This window comes from Trichoderma aggressivum (genome assembly GCF_033847375.1).
Source record: "Trichoderma aggressivum f. europaeum strain CBS 100526 chromosome Unknown scaffold_026, whole genome shotgun sequence".
NCBI classification, from domain to species: Eukaryota; Fungi; Ascomycota; class Sordariomycetes; order Hypocreales; family Hypocreaceae; genus Trichoderma; species Trichoderma aggressivum.
Genome location: NW_026946392.1, coordinates 399,783 through 425,772, shown reverse-complemented (window position 1 = coordinate 425,772; position 25,990 = coordinate 399,783). Strand labels below are relative to the sequence as shown.

The following is a 25,990-nucleotide window of genomic DNA, read 5'->3' as shown; positions in this document are numbered from 1 at the left end:
GCCGTCATACTCCAATCCCATATGCACACATGATTTCAAAGATGTATTGAAAAGGGTTCTCGTGTGACTCTCCACCGCTGTACCGCCCAAACCCGGGCCACAGCCGTGTTAGTAATTTGCTTGCCGATTCGTTTTCTTTTGGTAAAATAACTGTATTCCAAAGGTTAGCATACGCGCATACTCGCGTTTATCCCCACGCGCGCGACAATTCGCACGCGAGAGGGCAAGAGGGAAACATACGTCTGTCCTTGAACTACCCAGGTTTATAATCTTGGGGCATCCATCGCGGTCCTTCTCTAGGCGGGTGCACTCGTAGCAGTAAAAGGCATCCGAGATGCCCTCACCGCCGCAGACGACGCACTTGTTCTGGTAGTTGCCGAAGCTGCACTCGTCGCAGATGCGGACGAGGGTCGTGGGGCGGACGTAGGAGTCGCAGACGGGGCATTTGCCGTCGCACTTGTCGCAGAGGCGGCCGATGGCGATGCCGGATTGCTTGCGGCACATGACAAGATCGCTGCAAGGTAAGAGGATGGTCAGCTCATGCTGGAAGAAATGGCAAGCAGCAGAGAGGATGGAGACTTACGGATGATGGCGAGACATGGTGGGCAAGAGGAGCTCGCGACGCTCTGGCTATTGTTGAAGTTGAAAAGAGCAAAAGGGACAATGGACACTGAGAGAGGACAAAAGACAAGCTTTGAATGCGTGACAGGTGCAAGATTCCAAAGGGCTAGAAATGCAGGGTGTGGATTTCTCATCAGCCTTGCAGTGACGTTGAAGAGAGAACGCAGAGGCGAAAACGGCTGCTTAGCCAATCACGCGCTAGGAAAGCTCGATGGTGGGGGCCGAATCTAGTCGAGGAACCTTCACCGAGACAAGCTTTCTTATCAGCCTTGACAACCTCAACCAATTATTTCGCACTAGCTCCCAGCTCCAGCCTTAGCTTTGGGTTCTATCATGTTTGTTCACGGCTACGCAGCTTTGATGAGGTAACTTTGCATCGGAAAGACAATGGCTACGATGGGGGAGTCGGAGACGTAAGTGTGGATTGATCTTCATCGTCACTGGTTTGGAATCTGACAGGCAGCCGTTTTTTTCAAGGGTGGCATCGAAGCCAGCGGATGAGGAGCGTCCAGCGCCAGAAAAGGCGCCAGACGCATCTCTCAAGAGGAAAGCAGAAGACGAAGGCCCCGAGGACGATTCTCCCAAGCGTGCGAAGCACAATGACGACGATGACGAGGACGCGGCAGCAGCAGCTTCAAGGCGGCAACCATCGCCTAGTCATGATCACGATCACGATCATGACCACAGCCGCGAGGGTGATGGCAAGGAAGTCGCTCCAGCTGCAAATCAAGACCGGCGAAGACAGGCTATACAGGAAGAGAAGAAGCGTGGAAAGCGACTGTTTGGCGGCCTTATGAGTACCCTAAGCCAGACATCTAACACTTCCCAACAGCAGAAGCGGCGACAGGAAATTGAGCGCCGGCAGCAGGACCGCATGCAGAAGCAAAGGGCTGAGGATGACCAGAAGCGGGCCGAGAAGCTGGAGAAGCTGCACCTAGTACGCATGGCGGAGCAAATCGTGTTTGACGAAGAAGTGGTATGGACAAGACATATGCTATGTTCTGTGGGAGGGTATACGGTGTGCTAATTTGGAAACTGAAATCAGATGAAGAAGAAGCACGAAAAACGGCTGGCCATGGCAAAGTTCTTGCGGACCAGGGCGGAGCCCGCAATTGTATGCATCGCCGCCGATCTCACAGTCATCTAGCGGAGATATATGCTAACGTTGGGCCACGCGCAGTTCTACCTTCCATGGAAAACCACGCCTGAGCAGAAAGATACCATCGAGGACCAGATCCAGAGGGCGAAAGCCACTGTGGAAAAGGAAGTGGAGCAGTTCAAGGCTCGAAAACAGCGGCATATTGAGCGGTATGGTCCCCCAACGAGGCAAATCAGCGTGACCCCCGATGAACCTGCTGCCACAAAAGCACCGGAGCGTGAGAGTCCTATCCGGAGCCCTCGCCACAACGTCGATAAGCCACACCTACAGGAACGGAGAGTGTCTCAAGACTTGCACAGAGGGCATCACGATGAGTCAGGTGATGACCTTGAGGAGGCTGAGGAGGACATGGTGATTTACTGACCGGCGCGTACCATATGATTCCCCCCCAAATTTCTTTTTCTTTTTTTTACACTGCTGGAGGCTAAGTGATACCTTGATGTTTTTTACGGTGTGATTGTTCTTAATTCCAGGTCTATCCAGCTACAATATGGTACGGAGTCGTCGGTTGCTATAGGGAGGCGGTAAAATGTGTATTGTAGGTAGAGATTCAGACAGGCATAGTACAACGTCATGTGAAGATTGACGTCAAGATAGATTAGCAGCAATGAGTTGCGTCGAAATGCACACATTATAAGAGCATGGACAGTGTTGGTGCAATTGAAGCCCCAATTTGACAGCATTGGAGGTACATCATTAGGTTGTAGTTCCGGCAGTTGGTACTAATTCAATGTTCGGCACTCGGGAGTCTCGCTTAACCCACTAAGTGCCTACTATAGGTACCTATAGAATCTCGATGACCTGCTTCTTCAAGTAGTTGCTCTTATCAGCGCCTTTTCCTAGCATGCGCCATTGCCGCTGGTACTGTACAAATTCTTCTTATATTAGACCATTCTTAACTCTCCTACTTATGGATAGATCGCTTGTGTATAGATAGAGTCTTTGGTTACTCCTTGCGGATGCCGTCGTGTCAGAGTATCGCACGGAGGCGTCTCAAATAGGCTTAGATGTCCGTCATGGTTTCGGATCTCCATGGCCACAGATACGGTAAGCAAATGAGACGGTGCGGTAAGCAATTACTCCTTTGTGGCATGGTAAGCGTACGTGCAACATGCAGATTTACACAACTTCATAAGACGGATACCAACACTCGACAGTTCAGGATACACAAAATAACACAAATTGATTGCGTCAGGTGTGCTGCCTTGGTGTTTGTCCCCTGTTCTGATTACCTGTGTTACAGCATGAAGTAATCAATCCATCCTCTTCAGAAAGGCCCCGCAGATGATCGCTGCCGAGGCTTTTGGTGGGGGATATTTGCTGCTTGTTTTGGCTTTGTGACACAATGTTCCGAGGGAAGCATATATATTGCGGTTGGCCGTGTCTTTTACCACGTAAAGATGGAATCAATGCTTTCTGTTGTCTGAACAGGTAGTTGGATTTAGCTTCTATTGTGTTGAGCCCAAGTATTAGGTAGCCGCTAAGCGTGTAAGTCGAGAGGCGTTGTAGCATCAGAGCCCCTCATTGCTTGCAGGAACGCCGAGGTACGTTTTGTCTGTTCCGCATAACCGCATCAATTCATCTCTATACAACTTTTCCTGTTTCTTCAACTCTACACAACTTGAATTCTACTCTTTACAACTCTATCTCTATTTTTAGACAACTCTAATTCTAACCATGCGACCCCGCAAGTATAGCAAGATGGATACCAGCAAGCTCAAGCCCAATGACCCCCGTGTCAAGTGGGAGACCAAGCAGGTCCGCGGCAAGACATACTCCTACATCCTCGGTGAGCCCGAAGGCGCCAAGGTCGATACGATTTTCCTTGTTCACGGCTGGCCCGATCTCGCCTTTGGATGGCGCCATCAGATCCCTTACTTGATGTCCCTGGGCTACCAGGTCGTTGCGCCCAACATGATTGGCTACGCCGGCACCGACGCTCCCCAGGACCCCAAGGAGTACAGCTACAAGAGCGTGTCTGACGACGTCGCTGAGCTGGCTCGTCTGTTCGTCGGTCAGGATGGCCAGATTGTGCTGGGTGGCCACGATTGGGGCGGTGCCCTGGTCTGGCGAACGGCCTACTACTACCCCAAGCTGATCAAGGCCGTCTTCTCAGTCTGCACTCCTCTGTTCCCCCTGAGCAAAGAGTACATTCCCCTCGAGGCCATCATCGCCGCCGGACGCCTGCGAAACTTCAAGTACCAACTACAGCTGGGGGGCCCCGATGTAGAGGCCCATGTCACCGGCAAGGACAAGCTACGACAGTTCTTCAAGGCGATATTCCTCGGCCGGGGCCCTAACAAAGAACACGCCTTCACCATGGAGCATGGCCTCATCTTTGAGAACCTGGACAAGATTGGGGACCCCCTTCTGCTGGACGCCGACGAGCTGGATTTCTACGTGGAGCAGTACGCGCTGCAAAAGGCCCCCGAGCTGCGTGGCCCGCTCAACTGGTATCGAACACGCGAGATCAACGCCAAGGAGGAGATTGCGCTGGGCGAGGAGGCACGGCCCAACACGTTCGAGCAGCCCGCGCTCTTCATTGCCGCGACCCGTGATGAAGCTCTGCCGCCGGCCATGTCTCGCGGCATGGACGCAGCTTTTGCTGACCTGACCCGGGCGGAGGTCGATGCTTCCCACTGGGCCTTGACACAGGCTGGTCCTGATGTTAACGAGCATATTTCAAAATGGCTGACCAAGGTGAACAGCGCTCCCAAGCTGTAAAGGTGGGAGTATTTGATTATATTGAGCGAGACGAGAAAGAAAGAAAGAAGGAAAGAAAGAAATGTAGAGTATCTATGGATCATGATTTGGCTGAGCTTGTATTGATTTATCTACGAAAGTATCAGTACCCTCTTGAAGCAATTTCTATTGCAGTTACAAGTCCAGCCTTGCCGCACATGTTCTTTCGAGCTACTACGTAGCCATCTCAGCCTCATTTCTTCTGCAATATCGGGATTCGAGGGACCTAAAGAGCGAGTGTTTGGACGATGCCGGCACACATACAGAACAGGACTGTCGCTTGGGGCGATACGAGCGCGCGCATAAGCGTTTGAGTGAGATTTGCTCACCGCTCTTCGGAATGTTCCCGTTTGGATGTGACGTGCTGGATCTTGATTCCCGCGTCAAGGAGACGGCTTAAGACCTTGCCATCTGTTATAGGCGATGCTTTTTATTTTAACGTGTTTTTGTAGGCATCAACTGTTGGGGCTTTTGAAGTGGATTTCTTGTTTGGCTTTCCACACATAGTACAGGCTATTGAGTGGTAATGTGAGCCTGGATACCTTACACGCAGATGATCTGAATGCAAAAGCAGTATTGAGCAACTTACAGTCGGTTTGGTAGGCGCACTTTGGGCAATACGAGTGGCCTTGTGTAATTTTGGTTTTGCATTTGGTACATGAACTATAACTCATTGTCAGTCGAGGCACATGTTAGATAGATGCAAGAAATTTACGCATACCTTGAGTACTGTGCGTATGGATTCTTGGCTGCTTTTGATAGCAGCTTACTCTGAGACTCGTTAGCAATCTTTCCAAGAACGAAACCAAAGCAAGGCCGTTGTTACCTTGGACACTCCGGTGTTACCTAGAGTGGCTGATTTGGAGCCGCTCGCCTTTGTGCTGGCCGGCGATCCGTAGTACATTTCGCTCTTCTTCTTCACCTCTGGGGTCGCGAGCTTGGTGCTCTTTTGGAGCTTCAAACACTTACCGCAGACCATGGTGTTGTTGGTATCCGGGTGATGTGCTTAAGCTGCAGTCCGTCCCAAGAGACTCGATATATAGCTGATGTGATGACGACTATTGTTCAGCGCTTCTACTCTCGAATCTTTCGACCCACGGGATGCTGTGAACGGTGGGGCAGCCTTGTGGGTTCAACTTTGATGGATGTTTGATGATGTTGGGCTTCGATTGTTTGATGCCGGTGGCAAGGCTGAGACCAAACGGCAGCTTTCCGATACTTGGTACTCCGTACAACTGGCCGCTGCGACACTGTTTGAATTCCAAGGGTGACGAAACCGACCGCTGCAAAGTATCCTCAATTTAGCTCTGGCATTCAGCAAGGTACCTCGCCGGTGCAAATGCGGTGGAGGGGGACTTGTCGCAAAGGGGACCGCGCTCAGGGGAACCCGAGCTGGAACGTGGGCCCGCTAATGCTCTGGGCTCTTCAGGCGCCTGTAGCCTCGCAAAACAGGCGCTGCAGCAGCAGTCAACGCTGGACGGCCCCCTTTCGAATCAGACCAGACGTCTCGTATCAGAAATCCCAGGGAGGGGGAGCGAGGAGACAGAGGCTGTTAGATTAGACGTTGATCCGTGCCCCAATTGCTATTATTACATGTACTCTGTCAGCTCCCGGGCAAAAGAACTGCTCTGGGATCCTCTCTGGCCTCCAACTGCGCCTCTACCCTCCACCGAGAGGCCAATCACTGCCAGTGAGCTGACGTACCGCCCCGAGCCTCGACAAGCGTGCCGCTACAGGTGGTGAAATAGCGGGTTGCGCGCCGAAACGAGGCTGTGCAGGGGAACATTGGAACGCTCGACGGAACACATCAGCGGGCGGTCTTACAGTACGGAGCAGACCCTGCCCTATCGATATCGCGGGACCAGGTGTCAACCCGATTTCGAGCTTGCTTGCGAGCCTTGAATACGAAGTGCAGCCACCACGCCCGCCAGTTTCAAAATCTACCAACGCAAGAACAACAACGACGACGACAAAAACAACCACCTCGAATCAACAAAACCCGCCGTCGATCCCGCATGCGTTGCCCTTCCGACATCTCGATCGCCTAACCATCACTTGTCCTCCGGCATGGCTGGACGACACCCCATAGGAGGCCATGGCGGGCCCTCGAATAACGACGACCTGCTGCTCGACCTGGACAACGAGCAGCCCGTATACAGCGCGGGGCAGCGGTCGGCCCTGAACGACGACGATCTGGCGCGGGCGTACGAGCACGATCAGGATCCGTCCAGCCGACCGTCGGTGTCCTACGATGATTTCGTCGGCGCCGAGCCCTCATATCCTCCCCCGGGTCGCTCTGGCGGAGCGCAGATGGCGCAGCCGTCAGAGCGGTCTGGACCGTATCACAATCATCAATTCAGCCAGTCCTCGGACCTCGACAACTACCCGCGCTACGCCGACGACTTTGACGAGGACGAGATGTATTACCAGCATGGAGGCGCCGCGGGTGCGGGGCCATCGATGGCTGGCAGAGACAATGCGAGAGTCCGGAACAGCGTGCTGACTCTGGGAGGAGGCTTCTTTGGCAAGCTGAAGCACAGGCTTGGCATGGGCCAGGGCTATTCGGAGATGGACCTGCCCTTGACGGAGCCTGGACTCGATCGAGGCGGGTCGCAGCAACAGCAGCCGCCCAAGGCCAAGAAGTCGGGCAACTTCAAGTTCGGCTTTGGCAGGGGGAAGCCAGATCCCGCGAGCCTGGGACCAAGAATCATCCACCTCAACAACCCCCCCGCCAATGCCGCCAACAAGTACGCCGGCAACCACATCTCGACGGCCAAGTACAACGTCGTCACCTTTCTCCCCAAGTTCCTCTTGGAGCAGTTCTCCAAGGTTGCCAACATCTTCTTCCTGTTCACGGCCGCCCTGCAGCAGATCCCTGGATTGTCGCCCACGAACAGGTATACGACGATTGGACCGCTGGCTGTTGTGCTTTTGGTTTCCGCTGGCAAGGAATTGGTGGAAGATTACCGGAGAAGAGTTGCGGACAATGCCCTCAACACCTCCACGGCGCGAGTTTTGCGGGGCTCAAGTTTTACGGACACGAAATGGAATGCTGTAGCGGTGGGCGATGTGGTCAGGGTTGAATCTGAGGAGCCGTTTCCAGCCGATCTGGTTCTCTTGGCAAGTTCCGAGCCCGAAGGTCTCTGTTATATCGAAACAGCAAACCTGGACGGCGAGACCAACTTGAAGATTAAGCAAGCCCTTCCGGAGACGTCCACGCTGGTTTCCCCTAGCGAAGTGAGCCGGCTGGGTGGTCGCATCAAGTCGGAACAGCCCAACAGCAGCCTGTACACGTACGAAGCAACATTGATCATGCAAGCTGGCGGAGGAGAAAAGGAGCTGGCTCTGAATCCCGAGCAGCTGCTCCTTCGAGGCGCCACTCTGAGAAACACCCCCTGGATCCACGGCATCGTTGTTTTCACCGGCCACGAGACCAAGCTGATGCGAAACGCCACGGCGACGCCAATCAAGCGAACCAAGGTCGAAAGGCAGCTCAACTGGCTCGTGCTCATGTTGGTCGGCATGCTGCTGGTGCTTAGCGTCATCAGTACCGTTGGAGACTTGGTGATGCGCGGCGCTACTGGCGACTCGCTCTCATATCTCTATCTGGACAAAATCGACAGCGCTGGAACCGCGGCCTCGACCTTCTTCAAAGATATGGTTACGTACTGGGTGCTGTTCTCTGCCCTCGTGCCAATTTCTCTCTTCGTCACGGTGGAGCTGGTCAAGTATTGGCATGGTATCCTTATCAACGACGATCTCGACATGTACTACGACAAGACTGATACCCCAGCCACTTGCCGAACGTCAAGTTTGGTCGAAGAACTCGGCATGGTCGAGTACGTGTTTTCGGACAAGACTGGTACGCTTACCTGCAACATGATGGAATTCAAGCAATGCTCCATTGGCGGCATTATGTATGCCGAAGTGGTTCCCGAGGACCGCCGAGCGACGGGCGCGGATGACGAAGAGGCGGCCATTTACGACTTCAAGGCGCTCCAGGCCAACTTGACCCAGGGACATCAGACTGCGGGCATGATTGACCATTTCCTCGCGCTTCTTGCTACCTGCCACACGGTTATCCCCGAGATGGACGAGAAGGGCCAAATCAAATATCAAGCTGCCTCCCCTGACGAAGGTGCCCTGGTGGCCGGAGCCGTCACCATGGGCTACAGGTTCACTGCGCGAAAGCCGAAATCCGTCATCATCGAAGCCAATGGCCGAGAAATGGAATACGAACTGTTGGCCGTCTGCGAATTCAACTCGACCCGTAAGCGCATGTCTGCCATCTTCCGCTGCCCTGACGGAAAGATCCGTGTCTACTGCAAGGGTGCCGATACCGTCATCCTGGAACGCCTCAACGACCAAAACCCCCACGTCGAAGTCACTCTGCGTCACCTCGAGGAATATGCATCGGAGGGTCTGCGGACGCTCTGCTTGGCCATGCGTGAAGTGCCGGAACAAGAGTACCACGAGTGGCGCCAGATCTTTGATACTGCGGCAACGACCGTGGGCGGCAATCGAGCGGATGAGCTGGATAAGGCTGCTGAGATTATCGAACATGACTTTTACCTTCTTGGTGCCACTGCTATCGAAGATCGCCTTCAAGATGGCGTACCGGAGACGATTCACACCCTGCAGCAGGCCGGCATCAAAGTCTGGGTTCTGACTGGAGATCGACAGGAGACGGCTATCAACATTGGTATGAGTTGCAAGCTTCTCAGCGAGGACATGATGCTTCTGATTGTCAACGAGGAATCGGCAGCCGCGACTCGCGACAACATCCAGAAGAAGATTGATGCCATCAGGACGCAAGGCGACGGTACTATCGAAATGGAATCGCTGGCGCTGGTCATTGACGGAAAGTCTCTTACGTATGCCCTCGAGAAGGATCTGGAAAAGCTGTTCCTCGACCTCGCCATCATGTGCAAGGCCGTCATCTGCTGTCGCGTGTCGCCCCTGCAAAAGGCCCTGGTCGTCAAGCTGGTCAAGAAATACCAGAAGCAGTCGATTCTTCTCGCTATCGGCGATGGAGCAAACGACGTTTCCATGATCCAGGCAGCACACATTGGCGTTGGTATCAGCGGTGTTGAAGGTCTACAGGCTGCTCGAAGTGCCGACGTGGCCATTGCCCAGTTCAGGTATCTACGGAAGCTGCTGCTTGTACACGGCGCATGGAGCTACCAGCGAGTGAGCAAGACGATTCTGTTTTCCTTTTACAAGAACATTGCCCTGTACTTGACACAGTTTTGGTACACGTTCCAGAATGTCTTTTCCGGCCAGGTCATTTACGAATCTTGGACCTTGTCCTTCTACAACGTCTTTTACACGGTTCTCCCGCCGCTCGCCATTGGTATCCTTGACCAGTTCATCTCTGCTCGGTTACTCGATCGCTACCCTCAGCTCTACATGATGGGCCAGCAGAATTCCGCGTTCAAGCTGAAGGTGTTTGCGCAGTGGATTGCCAACGCCATCTACCACTCCATCGTCCTCTATATCTTTGCCGAGCTCATCTGGTACAGCGATGTTATTGACGGCCAAGGCCAGACTGACGGACATTGGGTCTGGGGAACTGCTCTCTACGGAGCTGTGCTCCTCACTGTCCTAGGCAAGGCGGCGCTGGTCACCAACAACTGGACCAAGTACCATGTGATGGCCATCCCCGGCAGTATGGTCATCTGGTGGGTGTTTATTGCCGTTTACGGTACCGTCGCACCCAAGATCAACATCTCAACCGAATACCATGGCGTCATTCCCAAGCTGTACAGCAGTCCCGTCTTCTGGCTTCAAACCTTTGTCCTTGCGTTGCTGTGTCTGTCACGAGACATTGCCTGGAAATACGCCAAGCGAATGTACCGGCCGCAGACGTATCACCACATTCAGGAGATTCAAAAGTACAATATTCAGGACTACCGGCCTAGGTATGTAGCACAGCCGCCCCCGTGTCCCTTTAATCTAACCATCATGAAACTTGACGTGATGGAGCTGCACCACTGACTTTATATTAAAACAGGATGGAGCAATTTCAGAAAGCCATCCGCAAGGTTCGGCAGGTGCAGCGTATGCGTAAGCAGCGTGGTTATGCCTTTTCGCAGGCCGACGAGAGCCAGACGCGCGTGCTTCAGGCATACGACACGACAAAGCACCGAGGCCGGTACGGAGAAATGGCCAGCTCAAGACCAATAGACGGGATATAAACACAAAAAGGGACAAGTTTTGTTTCAGGATGGTTGTAATGATTTTTTCCTTCATCTTTACGTCATGTCATAAAGGAGTGAGTGAGTGCTATTTTTAGGGGGGGGGGAAGGGTAGTGGCACAATGGCGGCCACGTCGATGCGTCTTTTTTCTTTTTGGTGACGACTTACAGCCGGAATGAGGCTATGATGCCCTTGCTTTTTTCTTTTCTTTTCTGGGACTAGCTATTACGCCATATATGATGTCTTCGTCCAGGTCTTTCTGGCTGGCTGTGCTTTGATTATCTTGAGAGCTGTTACAATACGTATCTTGGCATGGCATGGGACTGCGAAGGGAAAATGGAGAGAGTGCGAATGACGTGGAAATAAAAACGGGTGCTTGCCTGCGTTTGTACGGAGTTGGAATTTGTGCTACTGGGGTGTTGATTGTGTTTTTGAGTTTCAAGTTATTTTTTACAAGAAGAGAAGAGAAGTGGGAGTGGCTAGTGTAGGGGGAATGAAACTAGGAAATGAAGGCAATTGCTTAAGGCTGAAATGTGACTGAAATGATGTTTGGGAGTGTAGAGTTTGCGGCTTCGAGGGCTTGTGTGACTGTGATGTTGAGCCTATGAAAATACGCCTTGGTGGCAAACTTGATCTGCCGTTATATGATGGATGGTATATCGAAGGATGTTTGAAGAAGGGCTTGTGGTGGTGAGTTCTTGATGACTTCGGGGCAAGCACACCCTAGATGATGAGCAGATCAATAATGAGAAGGAAAAAGAACTGCAATCAACTCTACCTAATCAATAAAGACAAAGGATTCTTCACATGTGACAGAGCTCACAAAATCCAGGCGAGTCTAATCAGGTAAACAGCTCAAAGATGCATTAAAATACCACTTTTTCAGATTATGTGATAGGAATTTAGGTCCGCTCGTAAACAATAGACGGCGTTGGTCGCTCAATCTAAAGTGTGCATACAGACTGGAGCATCTTCTTATTGTTGACAGTCGCGGCAGCCATTTGACAGACAATTTCATGTGACAGTGCCATCGTAACAACAAACAGAGACTTTATGCCACAATGGTGGTCTTCTTTTCCGGCTCATTTGGTCTGAAATGAGTAATTCTGGCACATCTTATTGTTGTTACCGAAAGCCGGCGGCCCTTTGACCACCCAGTGGTTCCGATGCTTGCAGTAACATGTTGCTTTCTGATGCTTGTAATGTAGTGTTTCTGGAAGGAGTAAGTATTTGTATTTCCTACATAACAGTGGTGACTTACTCGGCACAGTGGACACCTATAATTGCAAAAGCATTACCGGTTGTCGTGGTACGGAGGAAGTCTTCGTTTCCTCGTCGCGTAACTAGTCGTGGCCTGTTGCCCCAATGATTATACACGCGGTAGCCGCCGGTTTTCTGGGGGATGAATGTGAACTGCTCTGCTGGCTCAAAGTTATCCCATTTGCAGCATACATAGCCATGGCTTGGGTTTGTGCCAAGACAGCGGCCGGTTTCGACATTGACAAATGTATGTCTGTTCTCAATATGTGGATCAAGTCGCCATATCTGACTGCGACTGTTTTCGAACCGCAGTAATTTCAGATCCTGGTGATCGGCAGCGGTGAGGACTTCGTTGGTGTTGAGAATAGACAGTATGTAGACCTGCCCAAGGCATAATTCATCACTTCCATTACCGGGAAGGGCGGCGGACAACGACATGATTGAAAGAGTTATGAAGGTAAGGAAAGGTGACTCGAGTGTTTAATAATAATATGGATTTTTTTTTTTTGATATTCCCACTGTTATATATATATAATTCTCAAGTTGACGTATAAGGACTGTCTCGGAAACAGGGAATGCTACTTTTCGGTATATTGATGTTGAATGCATGAGAAGTCCGCCACCCTACTGCAAAATCTACTCATAGTAGAGTCCTAGTAATTTATATTCCATATTAGCTTACAGCAGAAAATGCCATTCAATGTTCTCAGTAACGACTAGGTTGTCAAATGATTGCGGGGCTGTCGGCCTCCCGCAGCAGGACTGCATGTGGTAGTTATGTCGCGATGACATCTTGTATCTCAACAGTTTCAACTCGAGGGCGAGGTACATGTATATCCTGTGTATCAAATTCAAGGCCAACATACATTGAGAAGAAACTAGAGGAATATCACAGCGGACACTAAATAAAAGTAGCGACAGTAGCTGAAAGTGTCGGACAGTTGCGGATGCCCAGAGAATCGGACACCATCTACAACTACCAAGGCGCCAATTTACTTGGTAACAAAAAAAGCAGATACAAGGCATCCCTTTGCATTCTATTCCTACATCTAAACATCACCTCGCTGGGGTACTGGACAATAGTAGCCAGAAACATCATTCCTGTTTTTGGAATATGATATATAGCAACACACCTAATCATATTGTGCAACACATGACACTCGACACCAACTGCGCAGCTCACCAGACCCAAAAAAGTCACACGAAACACCAAGAGAAATAAACACCTCTCCACGACCTCTTCCGCCACCTCGTCACACATTTCCATTTTTCTGACCAACCAGAGACGCGCTTCCTTCGCATCACCTATATTGCAACTTTGATAGCAATTCTGTGTAATCCCAGTCCTCAGTTTCACAAGATGCACGACATACGCAAGTCGCGATGCTGCATACGATACGCCGCACTCACACGTTACGACATGGTAAAAAAAAGACAACCCCTTGTTTTGAAATGCACAAATAAACAACACGGAGAAAAAAAAAGAAAAAAAAAAGCAGAGGTGCAGCATGCACTCCTGCGCCGCCAAGATGCCGCACGAATCATCTCCCTGCTTCTCAACTCCAAAAAGCAGTGCTGCGTTGCACGGCGGTCTGTTAAACAACCACAACTCACCCCAGAAGCGGGCAACCATCTCACAGACAAGAGAGAGAGAGAGTCTCACAGCTGCGCAAACAAACTCAAGAATAGGGACACCAGGTGAGAACAAACCGCCCATCGACTTCAACACTATCAAAAAAAAAAAAAAAAACACCCCCAATAATAGCATCCATCTTGACCCCAGCATCTCACACCGACCAAACGAGATACCTTACAAAAACAGATCCACGTATCCACGTAATAGTAGATAAGACACTCCTCCCAGTCCCTCTTCCGAAGCCGCTGCATCTACATCCCATCCCATAACCGAGAAAAGAAAAAACGCAGGTCCCCTATTCTCTTAATCCCTACCGAATGCAAATGCAAATGCAGATGCAGATGCAATGCAAGAGAACCCTTCGGAACCCGAACCTTGCACCTTGGGAGGTAGGTACAGTACGAAAGATAAGAAAAACCCATGAGTAAGCGCAGACAAGACATTTACCTGTAGCTTATCTGGCACAAGCTGTTCGCAGCGACTTTTGGTGAGATGAGACAAGCAGCAGAAGAGGTACATGTAAGGGAGTACCAAGGCAAGGGACTTCATCCATGGTACTCGGCCATGATAAGCACACCGGAAGCAGCATCGAGATACCTTATCTAGAGGCCTTATCTGGTATCTCCGCCTTATCTACCAGATACCTACTTATCTCAGTATCTCCTACTGTTTGTACGAACACGTACTCATAACTGTACAGTCATTCATCCGCATACCTATAACATACTAATTCACGTATAAAAGGAAAAAAGGCAGATATTAATAGCAGCATAGTTGCAGTCTCAAGTAGATACAGTACAAAACAGGCGGGATAAGCGCCGAACACGGTCGAACGCTGCATGCGGCTGCTCAGTCGAACCAAAGTAGTTGTGACAAGTTGTTTTATTAATTGATATTTAGTTGGTTTCTTGGTTTCATGGGTTCTGTCTACCCCAAGAGATGAATTACACCCTTTTGACTCTCCGTCTTTTGTATATAGTATAATAAATAAATGTATGTGAATATCCATGCAAAAGCGCCGCCGAAATCATCATCCAATACCCATGTCATGTCATGTTTTAATCTAATCCATGTGACATGTAATAATCATCTTGTGCCAAGAGGCAATAAAAAGTCTTTAATGAAATAAGGGGAGAGAGAAGACGCAAGGAGAAAAAAAAGAGAAAAAGAAATCCCAAAATAAGGTAGATGACAAGTCCGGAAGCGAAGCGAAGCGACACACTCCAGATGGCCTCGGTCGCCCGGGGCCCGGATTGGTGGAATGCAGTCACATATGCGGTGCAAGGTGACAGTGAGAGCGGCTGATAAGAGAACTCAGAGGTTGGGATGTGAGAAAGCGCCGCGCGAGGGGGGACAACCGCCGTCCAAGGTTGGTAAAGGGCCCGATAACCCCCTCCATGGTGGTGACAAACAAACACTAGTAATAATAAGAGGTAGAAGCGGAATGGTAACATGAAAACTTTTGTTTCGTTTCTCCCTGGAAAAAAACAAAAACGCCCGGATAAAAGTGAGTAAAACAATGAATGAGGAAGTGTGCCAGACAGCCGTGGGGGGGAAGCATAAGCAAGGTGGCTGGCTGGATGCTCAGACGGACAGGCGAGACCATTCCACATGTCAGTTGATGGTGGTAACATGTTGAGACAACCCTTGCCGTTGGCACCAGGATCCCCTGCAACCCCGCAATCGAGTCAATGCGCCGTTTGGCTAGGCTCTGGCAAAATGCGGAGAGGCGCGGTGTGAGTTGCAGCACCGTCACGACATCTGCACGCGCCAACACGGCCAGAGCACCCCCACAGCGGTGGCCAAGCTGCGCCAACCCAGTCCCAAGGGCTCAGGCAGTCCGGTGATAGGCCGCCGTGGCCCAGCTGCTGGTAGCCGGCGTGCCGTCCGCAAGGGGGGGGATGAGGCCGCTAGGGAGGTTCGAGGGGGGACAGACTGCAGCCAGCCGCGTTCCTTGTCGTGCCCTCCCCAACGCATGCCTGCGTCCGAAATCACCGAGACAGCATGGGGATGACAAGCTCGATGCTCTTTGGCCGCGAGCTGCCGCCGGGGTTCCGCGAGGGCAGTGGCCGGTCCATGGCCCCAGACGCAGCTTCGTGCGAGTAGATGCCGCCACCATAGCCCAGGTCGTAGGTGCTCGCCGACGAGAAGAAGCCGCTAGTAGAGGGTCGCGTGTACGAGTTGTTGGGGCTGGTAGCTGAGCTGCGGCTGAAGGGCCAGATGCCGCTGCCCGTGGGCGATGGAGGGCTGGGCGGCCTCACGTTGAGGGATCGCAAGGCGGACATGGCAGAGGTGTGGTAGTTGAGCGTGGTGCCTGGGGACGCCGGGGGAGAGTTGCTGAAGTGCATCGAGCTGGGCCTCGACGGCGAGGCGCGCGGCACAATGTCTCGGGGCTCGGACTTGTCTCCAGGATAGTGAGCGTACGAGTTGTGCACGGCGCCGTAGTAGCTGTGAACCGTGGCGGCCTGCTGCGGCGACGAATTCTGGTCAACTCGACGGCATCTGTCATGTCCAAAAAACGTCAGCGGCCGTCATCAGTAGGGCTTGGGGTCTATTTGACATACGCATCAGAGCAGTACAAGAACATGTCGTCGTAGGGGACAAACTGCTTCTCGCAGGTCATGCTGTGAAAAAACAAAAAGAGTCAGTAAAACAAGCCCCCTTTTCTGCACCACAAGCTGGAGAGAGGCGTCTTCATACCAATACTGGGGGAAGCTCTCCCGCTCGTCATTGTCCCAGACCTCGGTATTGTGCTCTCGGTTGCCTCGCCCGAGCTTCTGGGCACTGGACGGAGTGTGTCGCCGTGTCATGGCTGGTCGCTTGTACTGCGTGGGCGTGGCGGTAACAGCCTTTCGGACGTCTGTTGTGGATGAGTTGGCAGAGTAAGGCCCGGACTTTCGACGTTGATGATGAGGCATTTGGAATGGGAGTCGAGCAACTAATAAAGTGCCTAGGCCAGACAAGTCCAGGTGCGTGGGTGAGGTGTTATCCTGGCAGCTCGTGCAACGAGGGGGTGGAACTACCAGGACGGTCCAAGGCTCGAGAGATAACCAAAAGCAAGGTAGCCAAGCTGCGGGTTGGTGGCAGAACAGCCGCTGTGTCCACTATATATCCTATTGGCAGACAGATGGGTGCGTGCGAGGGGTCGTGCTGCGAGATGAATGAAAAGGAGGCAGTTGTCTTCTCATGCGTGACTGGGAAACGGGCTGGACCTTGTGCCCCGTGTGCTCGTAATCGACAGATTGATGGCGGTCACACCGGAGACAATGGGCGAGCTGATCGACAGGATCCGGTAGATGGAAGGATGCTGCAGATCGATTCGTCGGGCAGATGTAGCTATCCACTTTTGATGCTCAGTTGACAGGAGCAGTCCAAAGGCCAAATATAGGCGTATCAACGGTCAGATGGCACCGGTTGGCAGGGTGAGATGGAAAACGGCCTTGGTGTAAGTGGCACGGGATTGCGGTCTAGTGCTGCCGAATGGAGGCGGAGCTGCAGCTGGTTGGGTTGGGACGCGTCGATTTGCAAGGCGGAGCCGCAGGATGGAAGTGAAGAGAATGAGAAGAAGAAAAAGTGAGAGGTGAGAAATGCTGGCGTGTGTGACTCTTTTTTTTTTCTTCGATGTCGCGGGTTGATTATCTGTAATATTATACTGGAGTGCACAGTAATTGAGAATAGCCGAAAGCGGAGACACGAGTCGTAAAGTTTACAGCAGAGACGGTGACACAACTGTCGACGCCCGGCTCCACAATGTCGCGATGGTACCAGGCAACGATGACTCTGTTTTTGTGGGCTGGTTTGCTTGTGTTTAAGTTTTTTCTTTTCTTTTCTGGGACTTTGTTTGACACAAGACGAAAGCCTCTGTGATGTAAAATGTGGGCACGGAAAAGAATGATTGGCGGCCTGGAGCTTTGCTTGAGATTGAAGCTCGGATGAAGGATCAATGGTAGGGCTGGGCCGGGCCTGGGCTCGCTTGCATGGACTTGTAAGACGGGGCTGACGTGCTTATGAGCCAAGATGTGGTGGAAGCTGCTAGCAAAGAGATGTGCGATGTGCTGTGCTGTGCTGTAAGCCTGGGGTGCAGCGGTTTTGGCCAACGTTCTTTGTCGCCGGATGTTGTGCGATTGGACTGGACTGATGCAGGAGAGAGAGAGAATGATGAAAGCCAAGGGGGTGCTGGCGATGATGCGATGATGCGACGAGTACACGCAAGAGACGAGAGGACAGGGCAGCACAAGACAAGATAAGACGAGACAACGGATCAAACGATGGGAAACCAAGGCTTGCAAACTCTGCCGTCTGTGCCTTGAGTGAGAGAGATGGGACGGAACAAGATGAGACGAGATGAGATGAGATGAGATGAGATGGAAGCAGAGATCAGCAACAGCCCGTATCCGGGGATGCTGAGGAATTAATACCTGTACCTCCCAGGCACCGCCAAAAGCCACGGCAGGACGAGGTACCTTCTCAACGGGCATCGTGGAACCTGCCAGGCACGAGTGGAGGCCAATGGGCAGCAGCACGCGTCCCCACGCAAAGTGACGAGTCGCCGGCCGCATGCATTTTTGCATCAAGTTGGCTGGCTCTTTTTTTTTTTTTTTGTCTCGACGGCCCCGACATGAGCTAATGGGCTTGCTCCGAGATTTTGCGGCGGCGCCTTTTGGTGGCGATCGACGCACGGGGCTCAAGGAGGGACAGGACAGGGCAGGATAGGGTAGGGGGGTTGGAGGAGGAGGATTGGATTGGATTCTAAAATAAAAAAACGGCGTTGCGCAAGCTTCTGGTGGAACTAAGGTGCATGTAGCTAGCAAATGCGGTGGACAAAATGGTGCATGAAAAGCCCCGAGACAAAGCAGGGCATCCAGTATCTTAGTAGAGTACATCTGTTTTACTGGGTATGTACCTGGGTATGTGCAAGCAGAGATTTCAAGGTAGCATTGTCAGATAGGAGATGATACATCTACTCTGTCGGCGAGATCTGCTTTATAGGGGCACGGAGCATCCCCAAGCAAGATGAAGATTCCAGACGTTTGTTGTCCCGTCTCGCTTATTTTGTCATCCGCTGCCAAATGCGCCATGTATGTTAGTACTACTTGTATCGTCCCATGTATCCCATACCGTGCACCCTGCAGGCCAGCTCGTACTCCGTACTCCGCCGGCCGTCGTGGCTCCTCCGCCAACATGCATCCGGCCAGGCCCATCCAAGGTACATGCACTGGTGGAACCGCCTTGCGCTGGCACGCAGCGGCGGTACCGGTACCCCATCACGCACCTGGGCAGGTCTTTGCGCGAGGGGTCCGCCCAGGTACCGGTGCCCCTTCGGATTCCGTTTTCTGAGTACCTTACTCCGTACCTAGTACCTGTTTCTGTTGGGACCAGTGCAAGTAAAGTTCCCTCCCTCTGTGCTTGTACTGGTGCCCGCAAACCACCGGCCGACGATCCTTTCAAGCCCGCCGCCAATTGGCTGCCCATGGCGTTTTTTTCTTCTTCGCAGTGGCACGACCCGGTGGCTGCTGTTGTGGCATTTTTCTAGCATTTTCGCAATCCCTTATGCGGTACTTGCTTTGTTGCGCCGAGCTCATTCCTAGCAAGGTGGTAGCCACGGCGGCGCCCCTTATCGCAAACCGTTCTCAGCGCTCTGACCCCTGTGAGCCGGGTATGATTTCAAGCTTACAAGCATCAACGCACAAAAAATACAAAATTTTCAATTCAAAATTTAACAAGAATAAAGGCAAAATTGGAAAACGAGCTATCAAAGGGGGGAGACGGGAGGAGTACCTGAACCAAGATGAAAGAAAAAAACTTTTCTCGGTCATGCTTAACCATGACAGCCAGTCAGTCCATTGACACGAGCTGACACCCGCCGCGGCATGAATTGCGGCTGCGCAAAAACAGCCCGTGGATAGCATAAACGCACATGTACTACTATTTTTTTCCCTCTTCCTCCACAGTCTTTTTTTTACTTGCTCAACTGTTTCATTCGTTCGATTCCAGTGATTCCTAGACCGTGGGGCAGCTAGGCGGAATCAACGGCTCAGGGCAATGGCACAATCCGCTCGCAGAATCGCCTGCTGGGCTGCACAGCCATCCAGTCCAGCGAGCACGTTTCCCAGCGGCCCAAACGCTATATTCAATGCTCGCACCACCAACGATCCAATCAGCGCCGCCGCCGCCCGCGGATTTGGGGCCACGGGGGGACAAGTTTGGTTTGAAAGGACCGACTTATTACGCAACTGTGATGCGAGGCAGGGCAAAGACGAAGACGGAATTAGTTTGTTCTCTCTATCCAGGTAGTTATTATTGTAGGGCTAAGGATCATGGATTCTAGTAGTTTTGTTTTAATTAATCTTTTCTAGTTTTGCTTTCAACATCCTACTAGGTTTCCGATCCATCAAGGTCTTGGTACTACTTGCTGCTAGGGCACATCGGCACCCGGACTTTGGAAAACAAAAGACGGAACAAACTAGCAGAAACCAGCGCGAGCGAGCCATCACGGTGTTTTCCCAGTGTACCTACTCCGTCCCCGCTGCTCCGTCCGTCCGCTCACCTTGATGCCCGTCCGTCAATGACGCACCGTCAATGTAATGCTGCCAACTTTCCTCGTACTCCGAGGCGTCGTCATTCTCGGTCGTCCGAATTCATCTTCTCTTTTCCCTGTCATCAGGCTAAACACTTACAGTTACCTCTCCCATACTACCTACTCATATCGTACGAGTACCACTTCTTCTCTATTCCCCAAGTACCGGTGCCATCAGGGTCCCTGTGCCTGTCCGAGTCCTCCGCGCAAAACTCTCTCGTTGTGCCTGTCCTGTCCCTTGTCCTCGGCATTCCCCTGAACTAACCCGAAATCCGGACCAAGTTTGCAAGCGCATGAATCCCTTCAGCTCCGTTTCCGTTTTCTCGTTGTTGGTTGGATAGCCGAAACGCACTGATGCAGACCGGCAGGCTTCCAGACATGCAGCTCCGCGAACGTGATTCGCCTCGACCTCGAGTCTCACCATGGCCCTACTATCGTCTGCTAGTCTGGACGGTGATTAATTGCCCAGACACCAGCCATGGGCTATTGCGACGGCAGGCCTTACTAACGTCTATTCATCTCAACATCTTGACTCGTCTGTGGGGTTGCTGTAGCTACAGTTACTGCTATCTCAAAGACGCATTGGATGCTGCAAACTTTCTCTCCCCCAGCTCCGGATGCTCTTCGACGGACCCGGACCTCGCTCCAATTGACTCTATACTCGTATTAGCAAAGCCTGTTGGCGCAGAGCTGGGCCCTGGACAACACGGGAGGGAATGGAGCTCTACTGAGTTGCCACCGCATCGCATCGTCTTAGCCTCAACCACATGGTGTCTGCCAGTCAGACTTTGCCGCCCAAACAAAGGCATATTCTCGATTAGGGCTGACGGGCCACAACATCCGGATCCCGTTGTCGCATAGAAATTAACTCTTACTTGCTTCCCGTCTCTCCTAATAAGCACTCCGCTTCTCTCAACCGCCTGCATCTACGGTATATACAGTACAGTACATACTCGTACGAGCACTCCGCAACGAACAATGAGCTGTTGTTCCCCCTTGGATCTCCGTTCTGCCTAGTTGCGCTGAATATCCACCTACGGCGTGCGGCTTGTTCGGTTCTGGCCACATTCGGCGCCGAACTTGGCGACTCGTTCTCCAGACTCCAGGCTCGTGGGATGGCAAGCCAAGGAGCCAACATTCGCCTAGGCGCGGGTTTTCGCTCTCTCGGCCCACACACAGGGAGGAGGGAAAACGCAAAAATAAGTTCAGCTGTGCATCGTACCTTGGCCCAGGGGAAAATAAACCTTGAAGCCAGACAAGGGAAACCCATAAAAAGGAAAAGAGAGAAAAAAAATTGTCTGGCTTATTTCTCACCTTTGTTCCATCTGCCATTGATAGCCGCGGCTGTCTTCATTCTCATTCTGTGGAGAAAACAGCTTCAAACTTTTCCCCCTCGGCCGGTTGAGAGAATTGCTGGGATGATCCTGACCAATCCAGCGTCCATTGCCCAATCATTCCACCAGACCTTGTACTATCAGGAGATGCTCGACGCATGAGAAAGACAGTTGCGAGGCCATTGCGTTTTTCCCCCAGTCGCCACAATCGCGAATACTACCTCACAATTACGTGTAATTGTACTACCGTAACAGGTACATGTGCTCCATCTACTCGCACAGTTGGGCGCCATTGTGCCGGCTCGACTCCATCGTGAGTATCGTTAATATGGAGAAGCTGCACAGGCGAAGCTGCCCGTTTCCCCCGGCATACCGCCAGACGGTCAAAGCGGCTCCGTTTCCAATGGCCGTAACTTGGCGTCCCCTTGCTCCTCCAAAGATTGCGAGTTGCAGTTCGTGATGGGCATCGTGCCATTCCAACACCGCCAATTGCGATTGAACTGTCTGTCTTGCCCGCCGTAACAGGGATTAACGGGACGGGGTTTCTGCCAATCAAGACCTCACACGCAATTGAGTGCAAAGTGACGCTCTGCATTGCCTCCCAACCTCCCATGCCCTGGAAGTGCTGCTTTGGCTTCATCTGGCATAGACGGGGTCCTGGTTGGAACGGCAAAATGGAAACGAATAGGAAAAGAAGCGGTGGCAATGACTTGGCATCTGGCTCCCCCAGTCGTCAATATTAGCCGTCCGTCGTTGCAATCTGATGCCCGCTTCTAGATGCCAACCCCCGCATTCTCATCCTTGCTCGGGCTTCAAAGGAAGCTGATGCAAAAGCAGTGCAGGCTGAGGCCATCAGAAGCAATGTCCGTGCTTCCCGTCAGCTTTGTTATGCGCATATGCATGTCTCAGACAGAGTGTCGACAGCTGTCAAGAGCCATTCAGCTTTGTCCGAGCTGTGACTTGTATGTTGACACGCATAACCACTCAAATCCACTTGGGAGAAGAGGCTACACTCTTGACACTTTGTAAATGTGTCGATATAGCGTCTTCCTCGCCAAGCTTTTAACAAGCGTCGAAGAAGACCGACTATTGCCCTGGTGGACCCATTGTGAGCATCGTATCTGTAAAAAGGGCACTTTTGTATGCGAAATACGGGGTACCCGGCCATCTTTTTTCTTTCTTTCTTCCTTCTTCTTCCCCTCTGTTTTCCAGAATGCCAGCCAACACACGGCATGCCACGACACCAGCGTTCCCTTGCGCCTTGTCCACACGAGCCTGCGCAGAGTGATCCCTAGAAGAAAGATGGCCTAACTGGTAATCTCAGCGGCATGGGGCTAGTCTGGCATTATCCCCGCCGAATGGATCTGCGCGGGATCGGTCCGGACGCTGCCACCCCGTTTGCCTAGCTAGCAACTGCACGAGTAATGCAGTCCCTTGGGCCCCTGGCTGCATAAATGCTCGTCTCCTGACAGGCATCCGGCCAGTTTATCTGGTTGCCGGCAAGTTGCGTCCCTGTCTTTCCGCGGGACGAAAGAGTTCGGGTATTTGAATCGTGCTTGTGTTTAAAAAGTCTCCTATCTCTCGCGTATGGAGGAGTATTAGGGCTTTAGGTCTCAGGGTTACTCACAGAAATTGAAATTAATAACCCGCAGTGCTCTGACTTTCCTCTTGCTGAGATGGATATGGATAGTGTTGTTTTTGGCATTGAGTCAGTATGTTGAGGGGATCTCCTAGATGGAGGCTCGGTATTACCCACCGTGATGGGAATGGTTGTGTTGATTCTATAGACGTAGGGGGCTGCTACTGATACTCCTATACGCAGATGTGAATATCTGGATCAAGGCGTCTTATCTATGTAGCTTCCATCCAAGGCAACAAGAATATTGTATGAAAAATGGGTGAACATCTAATAAACCACGTCCCCGATAGATGCTCCACCTAATATGGCGATATGGCTTGTGGCGCTACAAGTCTGGTTTATTCTCCGCATCCTACTGAGACTGAGTTTCCCCCCTGAGCGAGATCGGAGCTCTCATGGCATTTACATTTGGTCTTCCTAATAGTTTACATTCCAGTGTTGACTCGGTTTCTTCTTCCGCTTGCGGTTGATGCTTCCTAAGCCCTAGTCCAGCCATATCAAAATATTCGATTAATACACTCTTCCTAAATCTCTTCGCTTCCTCATAAATCCGAAACTGAAGCATAGTATATACCAAGCTATCCTTTATCGTTCTATTAGGGAGTGGCTGGTCAACATTCCGAGTTGGCTAGCCAGCAACCCATTCGCAGATTTGAAGCCAGCAAAATGTACCAGATGCTACCTAGTAGAAGAACATGGTTATAGCAGCAGATACTCGAAGAAGGTAGTAACAGCAGAAGATACCCAAGGAACCGTGTATCCGCTACGTAGTAGATGATATTTTAGATGTTGAAAATGCTCATGTTCAATAAACTCATGCAATCATCGAGCCGAGGGTGCCCTCTGACGGTTGGCCTCGTCGAGTTTTGCAATCCATTCGTCAAGGGGGAGGTCGAAAGACGGCAAGCCTGGAGAGCTGGCATTTGTAGACTTGCTTGATCGAGCTGTTTCCGTTGCATTGGCATGCCAAGAGTCGGTGTCCTGTGCGGCAATTGAGTGATAGTCCTGCGCGATGCATTCGCCCAGCTCCATATCCGGAGGGCATCGTGTCTCCAAGGTGGCAGCTACTCGAAGAGCGCTCAGTAGCGATGTTTCGTATAGATGCTTGAGCCGTTGGATGCCGTCGTTTGGCTTCAGGAACCGCGTTACAATAGGTCTTGAGACGTGCCATTCTTTCCAGATGGTTCTCACGGCCCCGAGATGGCCTAGCAGAGTCATATATGATTCGTACATTTCATATGCCCCGTCTGTTGGGACTTGACTCTGTTCGCTGAGATACAGTAGGGGAAGCGAGCGCAAAGAATCACTTGAGAGTGTGTGATTCTCATCAATGCCAGTCAGCAGCTGTAAGAGCAGTTGTCGATCGTGAACGGCGTATAAGCCGCCTTCCCCTGAGTTCCCCAGATGCTGGGCGAATGTCGTGAGAGTTTCGGCTACGTCGTTCGACGATGCCGTATGATGCTCCCATGTGCAGTTCACAAAGCCTCTATGCAGCCATTCAGATGTCGCTCCAGTAAGTCCCGCTGCTGCAGAAAGTCGAAGTGCCAGTCCGGTCAGAGCAGGTGGAATAGCAGCACCGTGAGATGACAATCTTGCAGCCAGATTCCCAATGAAGCCCAGTATTTCCAGATGGACTACAGCCTTTTCTGGATGCTCACTGAAGACATTGAAACAGGCGTTGCGTATTTCCCGGGCCACGTTTAGTGTGCCTTTTGATTCATCGTTGACCCCCTTTGTCTTGGGGAAATAGAGGTTGGCTGCCTCTCCAGAACTCAGAGCATGAAACACCAGCCGGCGGATGCCAGTGATTGACGTTGAATTCTGTAGAGCAGTTGCCAGCTGAGATGGGGATAGTGGCTGTTCGCTTCGATTCGTTATAGACCGCTTGAGGCTCTTGAACCGTAGCAACATCCACTCAAGAAGGACTTGGTCATCTTGCAGCGCATGGGGAGGGATGCCGTTTTCTCTACAGAGCGTCTCAAGAAACCTAGGTTCTTGATTCAAGGTGAGCCTATTGAGAGTAGGTGGTGCTTCTGAGGTTGTCGTGCTCATGTCAATTTGGTTGACGGTTCCTGGTTGGCAGCGAAGAGCTGCTGAGAGAACGTCATGTGAGGTGAGTCTCCAGATATTTGCCGGGTTCGACAAGACATCATCAGCCTTCCTCCGTGACTCGTCGATTTGGTCTCGCAGCTGCTTCAACTGATGCTGAACATTGAGTCTCTTCGTGTCAACGTCCCATTTCCTCTCCAGGCGCTCCTCATCGGCCTGGTCTGCCGGGCGGACAAACCGGCTTCCGTCAGCGTCGAGGTCCAGCAATAGATCCGGCATCTCAAAGAAGTCATCCCGAACGGGAATGGAGTCGGGAGACTTTGGTGGCCGCTTGTTGGATATTGTGTAATAGACCTCGTTGTTCTTGTCGAGTCTCCGCACAAAGGCCTTGCAACGCTTCTGATGATGCGCCACAGACTGATGAGCTGAGCTTGTTAGCCGAAGCGTCCAGGGCCATCTTGAGCGTATCATGTTGGGCGAGGTTTCAATGGGGGCTGATGCTCCATAGGCCTTGGATTTTCCAGCTGTTTCTTCCTCCTTTGGGTGGTTTGAGATGAGAGCAAATTACGGTAGCATCGCTCAGTCGATGAAAAGGGTACATGGCGTGTACTGCTCACGCGAGCCAAACTACAGCGGCTTCCGAGGTACCTATTTTACCCCAGATTCCGCTAATGTTCAGCGGATAATACCCACTGGATCTCCCACTAACGAACCTGTGCTCAAGCGGAATTGCTGCTTCCATTTTGCTGGCAGCCGGAAGCGCAGCCACGTAAAT

At 51.8% G+C, this 25,990-nt stretch overlaps 7 protein-coding genes across 7 annotated transcripts; 3 read left to right on the top strand and 4 right to left on the bottom strand.

The window, feature by feature from the left end:
- Positions 1–108: 108 nt before the first annotated feature.
- Positions 109–600, bottom strand: Triagg1_6610 (uncharacterized protein; the record flags this gene model as incomplete). The annotated part of the gene is made up of 3 exons (XM_062901254.1): positions 109–150; positions 241–514; positions 584–600. The coding sequence occupies 3 exons, from the start codon at positions 598–600 to the stop codon at positions 109–111; spliced, it is 333 nt and encodes a 110-aa protein (XP_062754547.1).
- A 408-nt stretch (positions 601–1,008) lies between these two features.
- Triagg1_6609 (uncharacterized protein) lies at positions 1,009–2,143 on the top strand (the record flags this gene model as incomplete). Its single annotated transcript, XM_062901253.1, has 4 exons — positions 1,009–1,034; positions 1,099–1,597; positions 1,667–1,735; positions 1,802–2,143. 4 exons carry the CDS (start codon positions 1,009–1,011, stop codon positions 2,141–2,143), a joined length of 936 nt encoding a protein of 311 aa, XP_062754546.1.
- Positions 2,144–3,457: 1,314 nt separating this feature from the next.
- Triagg1_6608 (uncharacterized protein) lies at positions 3,458–4,504 on the top strand (the record flags this gene model as incomplete). Its single annotated transcript, XM_062901252.1, has 1 exon — positions 3,458–4,504. One exon carries the CDS (start codon positions 3,458–3,460, stop codon positions 4,502–4,504), a length of 1,047 nt encoding a protein of 348 aa, XP_062754545.1.
- A 1,163-nt stretch (positions 4,505–5,667) lies between these two features.
- Triagg1_6607 (uncharacterized protein) lies at positions 5,668–10,719 on the top strand (the record flags this gene model as incomplete). The annotated part of the gene is made up of 4 exons (XM_062901250.1): positions 5,668–5,789; positions 5,845–6,212; positions 6,438–10,443; positions 10,536–10,719. 4 exons carry the CDS (start codon positions 5,668–5,670, stop codon positions 10,717–10,719), a joined length of 4,680 nt encoding a protein of 1,559 aa, XP_062754544.1.
- Positions 10,720–11,977: 1,258 nt separating this feature from the next.
- On the bottom strand, positions 11,978–12,418 carry Triagg1_6606 (uncharacterized protein; the record flags this gene model as incomplete). Its single annotated transcript, XM_062901249.1, has 1 exon — positions 11,978–12,418. The coding sequence occupies one exon, from the start codon at positions 12,416–12,418 to the stop codon at positions 11,978–11,980; it is 441 nt and encodes a 146-aa protein (XP_062754543.1).
- A 3,189-nt stretch (positions 12,419–15,607) lies between these two features.
- Triagg1_6605 (uncharacterized protein) lies at positions 15,608–16,534 on the bottom strand (the record flags this gene model as incomplete). The annotated part of the gene is made up of 3 exons (XM_062901248.1): positions 15,608–16,118; positions 16,181–16,240; positions 16,317–16,534. The coding sequence occupies 3 exons, from the start codon at positions 16,532–16,534 to the stop codon at positions 15,608–15,610; spliced, it is 789 nt and encodes a 262-aa protein (XP_062754542.1).
- A 7,454-nt stretch (positions 16,535–23,988) lies between these two features.
- Positions 23,989–25,686, bottom strand: Triagg1_6604 (uncharacterized protein; the record flags this gene model as incomplete). Its single annotated transcript, XM_062901247.1, has 1 exon — positions 23,989–25,686. One exon carries the CDS (start codon positions 25,684–25,686, stop codon positions 23,989–23,991), a length of 1,698 nt encoding a protein of 565 aa, XP_062754541.1.
- Positions 25,687–25,990: the final 304 nt, after the last annotated feature.